Raw genomic sequence first — 13,967 nt, 5'->3', positions numbered from 1 at the left:
AGCTTAGGGGATAGTATGAGGAGGGAAAGAAGCAATTTACGTTAGAAAGTATCTTGTTCTTCCTTTCTATTACAGTTTTTCATCACAAAAACAATTTATTTTTTTTCTCAACTGATTCTTGCAGTGTGCTGCCATGACAATGTGGCCGGAAAGCAGGAAGAAAAAAAAAAAGATTGTTCTTTCAAAGAATATAGGAGTTAATACAGTCTCTGTCAGACCACTGTTCCCTGAACACCAGAGGTCCTTTTGACCTGTGGGAAAATAAATGCTATAGAGAGCTCTGAATTAATGAAGAAAGAAAAATATAGCTTTTTCCATTTACCATTAGTCCACAGGACTGTGGACAAATGTCCCTTTGCAAGCTCAACTTTAATAGATGTCACCTTTCTCCCAGCGTTGGTGATGAGGTCCCCGTCTGTGATCCAGCGCATCAGCAGCAGACGCTGCTTAAAACAAACGGGGATGCATTTACAGCCCGGAAAGCTACAGGGTTAACTTACTTTCTGTGAGCAGCATGCAAGCTCCTTCCATAGCTTTCATGGACGCTTAAATTACTGAATCATTGTATATTGACAATCATATTTTGTAGTTTTCCGGTCTGGGAATGTCTTCACATTGCCCAGTAGTTAGGGATACTGAGCTAAAACTTAGCAAATTTAGCCCCTTGTTGTCAAAATAGAAATTGAGTCCCAATCTAAATCAAATTATTCATGCTAATTGTGAGGTAGAGAATGCGTTTTATTTAATAGTGTTTGATAGGTGAACAGGTAAGACAGAGAATATACAGGTTTTTTTAATTCTAATATGGAATCTATTTGAACCTAAGTGACTGTGTACAAATAAGATCATTTCTTTTCATAAGCAGTCATTGTACAGTACCTCCCAGTCTTACCGCTGTGAGACTGTAATTAATGTTGATAAATGTTCATGTTCCCTCTGTGCAGCTTGGGCCCGCAGACAATTGGTTGTACCAGAGCATGTCAAATCCCACATAAAAATATAGCTATAGATCATTGGGTTTAGGGATAGAGTTGAGACAAGTCAATTTATTTCCATTAGTAGCTGAATCTAGACGTAAAACTCTGGGGGTCCAAGTATTTTGCCCATTATGTTCTCAGTCCTTCTGCTGTGCTTTACTATAACGTAAGGTATTTCTGCTAATCTCATCTCCAACTTATGCATGCAATGCCAGTTCTCCAAAAGGGCTTAGTGGATATTTAACATAGCTTTAGTTAAATGTCTGTTTAAAAAATTTTAAGGCATAATTACTAGCCTTTAACTTGGTGTGCTATCTTCTAATGGTTGCCACTTGCAGGTGCGACAAAATTCAGAGTTTATCCAATTACATTTTTTTCTTTTTTGCTTTGAGAGTAACACCGATCCACGTATCCATTGCAATCGACCTTTTTTGCTTCTATCAAGTTCTGATCAGTTTTAACATTATAATAGAGATCATGTTTGCATGGATAAGTATTTTGGTTTTCTTTATGTACTTTATCTCAAAGTGGATCACAGTGGAACCACTTTTTTTGTACTTTTTTTTCTTCTTGCATGAAACAGTACATGATTGACATGTTCTATTAAAACATATCTAGATAGTCATTAATTCAATTTTAATGGGAGCAGAGTTTCATTATATATCTGAGTTTACTTTAACAATGCTTTATATTAAAATTCCTGTTGGTACTGTCGCTGCCTTCTCAGCTAAAGAGAACAGAAAATTCCTGGGTTTAAAAACTTTGACATTTCAGATAAAGACAGCGCCAAGGACTGCAATTTCCAGTTTGATTCTGTGAGATCTGCTTTCGGGCAGGAAAAAAGACAGACCTGTAAAAAGCGTTTGTTGTAGACCCCTCGGTCCAAGCCTGAAAGGGCCGCTCATGCCGTGAGGATTTACGAGGAGAAGGGGGTCCTGGGCTGAGAGATGCAGAGGTAGCCTCGATGAGAGAGCTGAGCCTTCCTGCCTGCCTTTGTCTCCCCAGAGCTCCCTGTCCGCCCGTCCTCCCTTCCTCGGACTCCATGTCCTCTCATGGAAGCAGCATTCTGTTCCCAACACCCAAGGGCAAGCAGAGAGGACTAAACGTGCTTCTGCTAATGTGTTAATCGGGTTTTAACCAGGCAAACGGAATAGAAGTGTCAATACATCTAGTGTAACGCAACTGGCCTGATACATCATTTTCCCAACCGTTATTTTAATTGAATTGTTGCAAAGTAAAGAAACATTTAAAATTAAGTGTTTGTGAAATCAGACTTTCGTTATTTCTTGCTTTCTTGTAACTGGAAGGTCTGTTTTTTAATTTAAAAGGCTAGGTCATTTAGAGGGGGAAACCGTTTTAGCGTTTGCCTTTACCGTGTTTTCTCATAGATAACGTACAATGTGCAGAAAAGAAATTATTCTAACTTCTAATGAGCCTCACAGATGAGGAAAAAAGAAGAGCAACGTTATTTGAAAAAAATGACAGAAGGTTTCTGTTAAGTAACTGGTTAGAATACTCCCTTTTATTCTACTTCTTTCTTTGATTTACAAATACTGCATTTAAAAAACAACAAAACCCACAGAATTAATCTGCTTGGGATAGTTAGGCTTCGAAAGCCACTTCTGATTGTGTACTTGCATGTCTGAAGTTTTTTCTGCAGTGTCTCGAAAGCACAAAGAAAAAGTGATGCCAGTGAAGGCTATCGCTGTCTTAGGTGAGTGAAATATTTTCTGAAAGAAACTTAAGTTTGATCACTGCTGTAAGGGACATACAAGGTCATTTGGGGTTAAAACAAGCAAAGAAAAAAAACCCAAAACCAAAGGCAGTGTCAAACTAAGTGATCTTTCATGGTTTTTAATAGAGTTTATAAATGACAGCATTAAAAGAAAAGATATTTTCAGACACTGTCTTCAAATATGAACGTTACTCATAAAACTGGGAAACCTAGCCAACCTTCCTTTTACTGTCTCCTACCTGTATGGAAATTCTCTGCAATTTATTATGCTCTGGGTTTCCTTTCAAAACAAATGCTTTGATACTCTTTAAAATCACTTTGGTTATTCTGTATAATAAGCATACAGTAAACTCCATGCTCGGAAGTACGCACAGGCACGATGACGGGCTGGAAAACGTACTTAGGAAACACATTTCAGATTCAAACTTCCAAATCCTTGTAACAAACAATGACTGAAACTGATTTTAAAGTTCCAATAGGTGGTTTGAGAGTGAGACGCTGGATTCTGATCTGAATAACAATGTTAAATATTTTTACATCTGAAGTAAGATTTGGGTTATTTTAGGCTATTGCTTTGATTCTGGAGATTAGTGAGTATCTTCAGTCTTACTGATTCCAGGGAGCAATTCTTTTTCAGAGCAGTGATGGGATAGAGTGTGGAAGAGTTCTTCAAAGCTCTTTTGTCTCAAAACAAGTGGTGCTCTTGAAGACCTCTGCCTTTATTCTGTGCTTCTCTTTTTATCAGTTACTGGAAACTTGCTTGTAGTCAGCTCTTCCTGACCGTGACAAGTCAATCTGGAGAATCCAGTCTTCCAGTTTTGTTCTCTCCATTTTCTCTATCTGGAATGTGTTGACAGCATTTTCTGAGTGTTTGTTCGGTAGTGTATTTTGTCCCTTATTTTCTTCTTAACACATGTACAGGCAGTTGAAGTCTTCTTTTGCTGAGTCTTGTGCTTTGGACGATTGTCTTAGTTGTTCAAACCAAACCTCCACACCATTTAAAAAAAAAAAAAAAAAAAGTTCATTCTAATTCTGGCAAAATCTTTTCTTACGGGACTAGGTTTTTTGCTTAATGTGTTCTCAATGGGTTTTGCTGGCGGCTTTTGCCAATGGTGTTAATGAGACTTATAATTTTTTTGTCTTAGAGTATTTGTTGGCTAGCAGATCCCACAGGGAAATCGTGTGAACCCGTGAGCTCAGAAAGGGTGCTTTCCTTTAAAGTTGTGTTCTGTTGTACTAATAAACATACAGGTTAGTTTGTAGTGAAATTAGTTGCTTTGTCCTAACGAAACGCAGGCAAAAAGGAATTGATGGTGATGCGACGTCTGAATATGAGCTTCGGTAGTAGACTGCTCGCGTTTTGTGCAGGCGCGGTCTCGACTGATACTCAAAGGCGCTTCACTGGTGGTGATGTGTTTTAGCTAGTATCTGGTCAAGTTGCATCTAATCACAGAAGGGATTAAGATATCCTGACCAAAGATATCTTGACACTGTGTTTTAGTTTAACTAAACTGGTGGCAAAAAGACTATGAGAGTTTTCATCTCCCTATTTCTTCATACAAAATCCTGTCTCCTTGTAGTTGAATTTAACACGTTAGAGCAGCTGGGATGGAATAGGAATGTGAGATATACTTTCTTAACTACAGGACTTGCCATTTTCAACTATGTTCCATTTTATGTTTTCCAGGCATTTCTTGTTTAAGACATCTTCTGGAACTACTCCGCTGTTCAGTAGTTCTTCCCCTGGTTACCCGTTGACCTCAGGAACAGTTTATACTCCACCTCCCAGACTGTTACCTAGAAATACATTCTCCAGGAATGCGTTCAAGCTGAAAAAACCCTCCAAGTATTGTAGCTGGAAATGTGCTGCTTTATCTGCAATTGCTGCTGCAGTCCTGCTTGCCATCCTGCTAGCATACTTCATAGGTAAGGCTGTGTTTTCTCTGTCAAATCACATGGCTATGTCAGCAAACGAAAATTCAGCAGATAAAAGGATTGGTTTGTTTCAAAAATCTGTGTTCTTACTGAGCAAAGAAAGTTATTCTTCCTTATGCTGATTAATGAGGAAAAATATAATTTTCAAGTCCTGTTCACTGTCATTAAGAGGAGTGGGAGCAAGAAATCGATTCAGGATCCTCACGTGCAGTGTTAACTTCAGATGTCGGATATGCATCTCTCATAGATGGTCCAAACAGAGGGTGACATAATGATTTTTTGATGTATTACCGTATGTCTAAAAATATTTGGAAAAAATTGTAGGTGGTGAATTCAAACATTACCATCGCATGGTGCCTTTAGAGAAAAACCACAAAATCATTTTGATTAATAAGTCTCCGTCTATATCTGTCTGTGTGCCTAATAAATTCCCGGTGGTGTTACTGAAGAGTTAGATAATTCCATTTTGCATGCTGTTATTTTCCATATTCCACACATCCTTAGTATTTTGTAAGCAAAAATATAGAAAAGAAACTCTAAATGTTGTGCTTATTTCCTGTGATTAATACATTAATAATGACCACACCATGCTCTAGTTCTTTTGGTGGTCTTTTGAGATTTATTTTTTAACATGCTCCTGTTATTTTTTTGTTTCTTAATTTAATTGATTTCTGATTGCCGCACCTCCTACCCCCTAAATTGTGTATTATTTTGCAGGTTTTTCTCAGTGTCTACGCACACCAGCTGTGTATTTTGTACCTTTTACAGTGCATTCCACAATATGTCGATGATAATGACATGCTGCACAAACTCTCTAGCTTCTCTGAGTAAATGGCAAAATGTTGGGAGCTTGATGATATTTGCTGTTAATACTTTCCAGACCTATTCTGTGTGGGTTTTAGTTCATGTCTGAAATTATTCTCATATATAGTGGTCATGAGCCCTATAAAGACGTACTGAATTTTTTTCCTATTCTCGCCATTTGAAGAGAATTTTTTTTTTTATTTTTTTTAACCCATATAACCTGACTCAACAGGATAAACACTGTTTTCTAAGGAAACCCCATTTTTCATACTAATGAGCTTCCATACGTAATTAATGTGTACAGTAGTGAGAGCGAGCTGACTGGTTCCTTTATTGCTGCTGTCTCTTTAGGCCAGGCCTACATCCCAGCATACTCAATACTACAGAGCTACCCATCTTTGTATATATCTTCTGTAGAAAACCTCAGAAGAGTAACAGGCTTAGTTTGATATATAAATAAAAAGATTGGAAAGCACATGATTTATTGAACTTGACAGTTCTCGTACAACAGCTCTCTCTTTGAGTGATTATGCACATGGGAGATGATATACTGCAAGTTGAATATTTTAATCATGTGCGTAACTTTGAAGTGATGGATTATGAAATGTATTTTTCCTTGGTCTTTAGGTTACTGTAATCTAAAGCAAAGCTTTGCAGCATGATTATTGCTTTATACATTTTCATGTCCTAAGAGAGAATCTAAGGCAATGCACTGACTCATAATTGATGAATGGTCTGTCGTTTCAAGTAATGACATAAGTGATCCATTTTGACAAAAGTTTTTGAGGTCTTCTTTCCTGACTAAAGAATAATGAGCGCAATGGAGTTGACTAGCGAACGCGAGGAAGCAGGTTTTAGGAAGAGAGTGTGGCTCAAGGATTCAATAATGAGAAGTTACCTGACTAGCTTCATGCCTCACACAGTAAAGAACAGGTATATTGAAGAGTAGCTGTCAAAACCAGAAAGTAGCTGCAATTAATCCTGTGTGTAAATTTGATGGAACCACTGTGATCATAATTGAAAGTGATGGAAAAGAGAGAAAAGAAAAGGAAGAAAACAAAAACGAAATTGCGTTGCATTAGGTGTGTGAGAACAACGGAAAGGTAAAGGGATGTGCTTTAGGCCATTCGTTAACTTAATTCCCTCACTTGCAGCAAAACCTCATACGATTCATTCCACATGACAAAGAGCAGGTGTAAGGCCATCAGCTATAAGCTAATCCAGCCATCAAATTGCTGGGACTTGCTGTCCTCCGATGGTGTGACTGGAGGTGCTCGATACTGAAGGCACTAAATCATCTCCTTATTGTAAAAACCTTAAGAACCCATCCTTGTTCTGCCGTTCTCTGGAGGGTTACCTTCTCCTGGGTATGTGCAGCACCTGAGTCCTGGGAAAACTAAATAACCTCTCTCCTGGGAAAGAGCAGCAATGCAAACTACCAGCTGCCTGTCCTTCTGCAGCTCTTTTGGAGCTCCCGACCTACCAATCCCTGAACTGCTCTGAATACAAAATAACTCTGTCTTGCTCTGTCAGGAGGAAAAATGTGTTTCTGTTTTCAAAACGAGTGACCAGAATAACGTTCAGATCGGACAAAAATCCCAATTCTGTCCTAATCATGGAGACAGTGGGAAAGCGAGAGCTGTTCATCTACCAGGAGAGCTGGCAGCCTGGGATGGAGAGAGATGTTAAGTTCCCCCAAGACGCGCAGGAGGAAGGGCAGTACTCCATTTTGCAGTAACTCCTCCTGATGTATTTTGCTGTCAGGACTTCAAGCATAGCAGAGGCTTTAAAGGTGCTGATAATGTTTTTCTGTCCACAAAGAAAATTTCTTGCTCTCCACCGTAGCAGAGGTTATATCGCCGGGGTTACATCAGCTATAGTTATGAGAAAAGTCATCAAAATTTGCAGCAAATGGTTCTGCTGCTTAGGTTTGTCAATATATCTAGGCTGTGTGAAGATGATCATATCAATGCTAATCAAGACTATTGCAGGACTAAATGAAAAAGGCAATGCTGGCAAATATGTGGTAAATTATATTGAAACACTACTTTGAAGTTCTCATAGTCTTCAGGAGTTCTAAATGAATTGTCCTATAATAAAAGAGATGAGGGAGTTGATATGGATAGATCATGGAAAACATGCTGCGTACAGGTTTAAACGTCGGACTTTCAGAGGGCTGCCAAAGATTATGGGTGGCATGAAAAATTTCTCGTGAGGGGTGATTTAAAGAGACAAGCAAAAAAAGGATCGTAAGAGAGAAGAATAAGTATTAAACAAATTATTTAGGCATTCCTATTGCCTTTCTGCTAACATACAAATAAAAATACAATGAATGAAATGAAATGAAAAGGCAGTATATTTAAAGCTTTAAAAATAAATTCATAGTGCGTAATAACGTTTGGAACTTTTTGCCACGCTACATAATTGATACTAAATAAAGATACTAGTGATGCTGTGAGAAGTTAAACATTTGTCAAAATAATGATGGTATGTTTTGTTAGAAGGAAACTTTGGTTTTTATTTTCTTTTTTAAGATGCACGTAGTTTCATGGTTTAGACCATAAAATGCCATCAAAGTTTGGCTATTTAAATAGACTCTTCTTTTGTTATCTGAATTTTTCCTAAATCTTCTTCTGAAACTTATCCCGACTGATGTCTGGGAAAAGCTTCCGCAGGTCTGCATGGCGCTGGTCTGCTGTGCCATGGCACGTGTGTGTGCAAAGTACGCTTGGTTGTGTATGCGTGCAGTTTGCCATCTCAGACATGCTGTTCTGTACCAGAATTCCTTTACCCCAGCGGAGTTTCTGCAGAAACTTTGACGCACATTAGATTCATTAGGTTGAAAATAAATCAACAACTTTGTGGCTTTTTGTTAAAGGAATAGACAGAGGCAAAACAAAATTCAGATTGTTCCCATGAAAAAGAGTCTTTTCGGATGTTTCTGTGGTTGAGTGTTATACTATTTTTAATAGCAGACAATAGGAAGAAATCACTTCAGTTGACTTTTTCCTTACATGGCAGACAAAATGTTGTCTGCTTATTTAAAACCAGGTTTATCACTTCTCCCTGTTTCTTCAGTAGCCAGATGTAAATGGAATGCCGACTGTAAGTTGGTAGTATTACCCCAAGTTTTGGTAAATTCCAGCATGCATTTACATACGTAAATAAAACTGTCCTACAGTCCCGAGACATGCGTCATTTCACAAAGCCCAGGAGTTATTCCTGTTATCCTGGGGTGACACATGAGGAATGTAGAACCAGCCATTCAAATTGGGACATCCTGAAGATATTGGACTGGTGGTAAAACCCACTTACAAGAAAGTAATTTATAAAGTGTCAAAATGAAAGCATATACCACACATATTGTCTTTGTCAGAGTGTTCTCTTCAGAGGTTAAGGGAGTGATGAAAGCATTTGTCATGTTAAATTAGTTTTTAGCTCTTTAGATTCATGCCAAACTTGGAGGGGAAAAAATATAAAAAAGAAGAAAGGAGGAGAGGAAAAAGAGAGTCACCTTGTGTTTTTCACAAAGTAATTGCTGCCAAACATAAATACCACATTTTTTTAAGCCCCCTACACTGCTCTGATTTCTGCCAGTCCAATTCTGAGCACTGAAGAACATCTGACCATCAACATGTCAGTGTGTTAAAAATGTGGTAATTTGAAGTATTTAGACCTTCCTTCAAAAAAAAAACCAAAAAACCAACACCACCAAAACCTTTTATTTCCTGTGGAAATTAAAAGCTACAATGGTTTTAAAGATGCTCTGCATACTTGCAAATAGTATCTTGAGACTTGAGACTCATACTAAACTTTTAGAGTATTGATGCTATTTTATCTACTCCTATCATGTGCAAGAAGATACAGGGAAAAATAAAAGGAAAATGACAGAAAGAAACTATGAGAATAGCATGCTTGCACTATATCTTTAGTGCATATGTTGCACATGAAAATATTATTACTCATTTATTCTTCAGTGTTATTTGGCCTTCAAGACACACGAGGTTTAAGATAGATTTCAGTTTTCTACCTAAACTTAAAATAATATATTGTCATCTGTGAGAAAGGGCTGAATAGCCAAAGGGTCTGGCAGTTAATTAAGCAAATTAAAATGTCTTTTTTCTTTTTTTTATTTGCTCTATATATATAAAATTAAAGCCTGAAAAATAGCTGCGTACAGAACAAATATTTTGGTAAATTTCTTGCTGTTAGAAAGCATCATAGTAGGTGTTTTAAGGACAAAAAACATATAGACAAATAAATGGTTAATTTATTTGGTTATCCCTCTTGTACTCACAAAACTATTCATTTCTTTCTGTGACAGACAATAAAATTTATGGGGTTTCTGAAAAAATTAGACTTGGAAGCAGGAGTCTCATCTTTAAGTCAGATGTGTACATACTGCAGTTTGCATAACATTGTATTCTTCAGGTGTTGATACCAACTTGAATTATTTTCTTCCCACAAATGAGTCAGATACTTGCTACTCTAAGTGCTCGTGTGAAGTTTCTTGTTCATTCATATTTGTAATTTCTTCCACTCAGAAGTCCAATTGTCTTTTTGACCACGATTCCACAGATCAGGATTCATCAAACCAGTTTGCTCAAGTGGCTACCTTATGTATCAATTGATTATTTTTTTTCCCCCTCTCCGAGTTGTTTTTGATGAATGGCAACCCACGTTTTGTTTGATTTCTTATGTTACATTTGTTGGTTTTTACTTGTAGAGTCAGAAAACCACTGACTTTGTCTTGTCCAGACTTCACTGACATCAAATATGCTAGACGTTTTGGAAACCAAGACTGAAAAAAAAGGGAAAATCATGCAAAGATGGAACTTCTGAGAGGCAGAGGTCATCTGGCTGCCAATCACCGCTATCAGATTCCCTTGAAATCAATGTAAACCGAGGGAGCTCTGCATCTTGCAAGATTAGCTGATGACAGAAGGTTCTGTTCTTAAATTTGCATTGAAAATAGGTGTCAGTTAAGGGGCAATAATTAAATTTTGGAATATGCCTGTCATATTCTAAGTGTCACACATTCAATGATTGTTATTGCCCGGTATCAGTCAATCTGAGAGCGGAAGGAGTAAGCCTGTCTGATGCGACATCTGAGCAGGGAGACGCTGAGCTTTTCAGGGAGAAGTGGCCCCATTCCATACGAAAACTCCACACTAGTCCTGGGATCGCAGAGCCTGGCTCCAGGAACGTCAGATGTGGCTTTCTAGCCTAGCAAGTGTCCTGTTTCACAGTCCAAAGGTGTGAGAGATTCGTTAGGTGAAGGAGACAATTTTCCTAGAGACAAAATGCTCCAGCTGCTGTATATGTATAATGTCGCAAGGCACAGGAGGCTTTTTATGTGAAATTACTTAGGTATAGTTTGCCTGTGCTTTTCCCGAGTCAAAAATAAGAGCTCGATCTACCGATTTGTTCCAGGAAAAGCCAATGTGCCTATTGTTTTGCCTAGCAGAGATTTCAGAGCTAATGGAAGTAGCTGCCTTTCAGTGTGAAGGGGCAGTCTTATCAGCCTGCTCAATTCTCTTTGTCTTTGTTGAGGATTTTCATACAGTAAACCTCAGCACTCGAAACGAGAGAGAGACTAATGTTTCCATAACTCTCAGAGTGCTATCAGGTGCTTGGCACTTGAAATTGAAAACCCTTTCTGCTTAGCTACCGAGTCGAACAAACAGACTCTGAAGCCTTGGCAAGAAACGGGAGACCAAGAGGATGTTTTCTTCGGTGTGTTATTGGGGTTGCGTTTGGGGGGGCACGTTTTTGTTTGGGTTTTAATGCCTATCGCACAACGCAGTCTAGGATGGGGCTGAGAAAACATCTTTCACAGATGCTGGTAGTGCTCCCTGGGAGCTGTTGAAATATATTGCTGTGAACTTCAGTAAAGTAATGTAACTGCCTAGCTGATGCTAGCTGTACCAGCTGATGCTGCACTACTCAAAAGATGTGGTGTGGTAGAGGTTAGTAGCACAAAAATGAGCAATATGATGTAATAGGATAGCAATGGCTAACCTGGGAATTTTAGAGAGGTAGTGTTTAAAATTAGTACTTTAGTAATACAATTATTATTTATACAGTACAGGTTTGGGCTTTTTCTACACAAAGCTGCAAGAATGGCTTCCTTAGAGACGCTTGCTTTTTTGTTTGGTTGGTTTTTCTCAATTGTGAAGCACATGCTGTGCTTTACATGCACTCTCGTTGTCCAGCCATGCACAAACTAGAAAACATCCTGGGTTTCGCAATGGCTGTGGAACAGAGCCTAGTCTCACTTTGGTCAGTGCATATACTGAATATTATGAATATTTTTAGTAGTCTAGGATTTAATCCCAGCATCACAGGTAGGAAGGCTTGTCAGGGCAAAGAGAGAGCGGAGATAAGTAGATGCAAAACAAGTCTTGCGGGAAGTCGGGGGGAAAACGATGGAAAAGCTTTGAGATACTTTAGTGAGACATGCTTTATAACGTAGCCCAACATACTGAGATGAGGCCGTTTTTCAGGGGAAGGGTGAGCATAAGGGATATTGAAGATTAAATTTTGCTAATATAATGCCGAGTCAGAGATACCTATCAAATAAACCTGTGGTCATTCTCTGTGAAAAGTCAATGTTCAATATCAGTGTAAAATGTCTCATTTCTCCCTAGGGTAACATTGCTCTGTGAGCAGCTCTTTGTATTGAGATCACCAGTTGATCATTTATGGATTCATTTATATTGATTCTTTGTTGCTGTGCTGCTTTGTTAACTCATTGTATTGTTTTGCATTTAGTGCGCTTACAGATTTTATTTATTTAAGTGTAGAAGTACATGTTTGCCTTTAGGAATATAACTATTGCTCAGTGCAGATTGAAAGATGTGACATGGCTTTCGTAAGTGTGGCTAATGTAGCTCTTATAACATTATTATGAAAGCCGTGAAAAAACCCCACAAATAAAAAATACTTAAGTGTACTAAAGAGACAAGAATATTCAAGGAATATTCAAGGAACTTGCAGGAAGACAAAGTATAAAAATAAGCATTAAATTCAAGTTGTGAAAATAATAAGACAGGGTAACAGACTACAAAAATTATGGAGCAAAAGAAGTTGAACAGTGGGAAGAGAAATTACACATCACTATGAAGTGACAGAATGTGATGAAATTACCTCCTTTCAGTAATTTAAAAAACTGTTTAAGAAACAGTTTTTAGGTTCATTTCAGCTTTTGCTTATTCAGGCTTTTATTCTGTGTAGTGTTGCCGCATCATAGTTTGAGCTACCTGCTCATTTCACTACTCAGATACAAAAAATCCCAGCCATCTGTCCGGTAATAAAGTCATTGACTTGCCAGGGTCAGTGCGTTTGAATACCTACCACACCGTATTCACGTTGTATTGTGCCTTGTTATTAATTCTGTATATGAAACAGCATCTTCCATGAAAACCTATTTGATCCCTGGGACAAATTTTGTACTCTAGATTTAGGTTTACAAGGTTATAGAATAATCTAGGTTGGAAGGAACCTCTGAAGGTCTCTAGTCCAAACTTCTGCTCAAACCTGGGTCACCTCTGAAGTCCAGGCTAGTCTTGAAGACTTCCAAGGATGGAGATTGGGCAACCCGTTCCACTGCCTGACTGTCCTCATGAAGAAGTATTTCTTTATGTCCAGGTTGAGCCTTGTTTCAATGTGTACTCATGCTCTTACCGTATACCAGTGTGAAGAGCCTGGCTCTGTCGTCTTGATAAGCTGTAGGTATCAACAGGCTGCTTTTAAGCCCCGGTAGCCATCTCTTCCCCAGGGCAGACAAACCCAGCTCCCTCAGCCGCTCCTCTCAGGGCAAGTGCTCCAGCCCTCAGCCATCCTGGTGGCCTCCCCTGGACTTGCTCCAGTTTATTGATGTCTTTGTGGTATTGGGAGGCCCAAAACTGCATGCAGTTGTCCTAGAAACAGACTAATGAGCACAGAGCAGATGGGCATAATCATCTCCCCCAATCTCCTGGCCGTGCTTCTGTTCCTGCAGCCCAGGATACTGCTGGCCTCCTTTGCTGCCAGGGCATGTTGTTGGCTCACGTTTGGCTCTCTGTCCACTGGGACCTTTCCCACAGAGCTGCTCCCCAGCCAGTCAGTCCCCATTTGTACCGCTGCAAGGAGTTATTGCCGTTTCTAGTGATTTGAGGCTCTTTTGCCTCAATAACGATGAGTGCTAAACTCTAAGATGTGTAGTCCTTTCACTGAATATGAGTGCATGTTTGTTTTCCACAACAGAATTTGACCATGATGAGCACCGGCGAGCCAAAACCTATTTTACTCAATGGAGTAAGGGGTGTAGGAAGGAGAGGCTTCTTTTTTGACTGATGCATGCATACTTTCTTAATATTCAGGGAATTCTGTCCTACTTCATTTCTCATCATCGTTTCTGACATCAGAAGCTTGAATTACAATGCCAAAATGAAGAATGTGGTTGGTTAGATAAATCATGTTTTGACTTGTATGTTGAGCAGATTTGATGAGAGAATCACTATTGAGCCCCACTG

At 38.8% G+C, this 13,967-nt stretch overlaps 1 protein-coding gene across 8 annotated transcripts in view; it reads left to right on the top strand.

Annotated features, from left to right (window-relative positions):
- Nucleotides 1-13,967, top strand: part of TENM2 (teneurin transmembrane protein 2) — a 619,020-nt gene that overhangs the window by 443,736 nt on the left and 161,317 nt on the right. For all 8 annotated transcript variants that reach the window (XM_075766471.1, XM_075766468.1, XM_075766467.1 and 5 more), the window contains one exon: nt 4,400-4,638. In XM_075766471.1, coding sequence (XP_075622586.1) covers nt 4,400-4,638 — 239 coding nt within the window. The remainder of the gene's footprint in view (nt 1-4,399; nt 4,639-13,967) is intronic.

This window comes from Balearica regulorum, chromosome 14 (genome assembly GCF_011004875.1).
Source record: "Balearica regulorum gibbericeps isolate bBalReg1 chromosome 14, bBalReg1.pri, whole genome shotgun sequence".
Lineage (NCBI taxonomy): Eukaryota > Metazoa > Chordata > Aves > Gruiformes > Gruidae > Balearica > Balearica regulorum.
The sequence above is the reverse complement of the archived record's forward strand: the minus strand, read 5'-3'. Positions and strand labels throughout refer to the sequence as shown.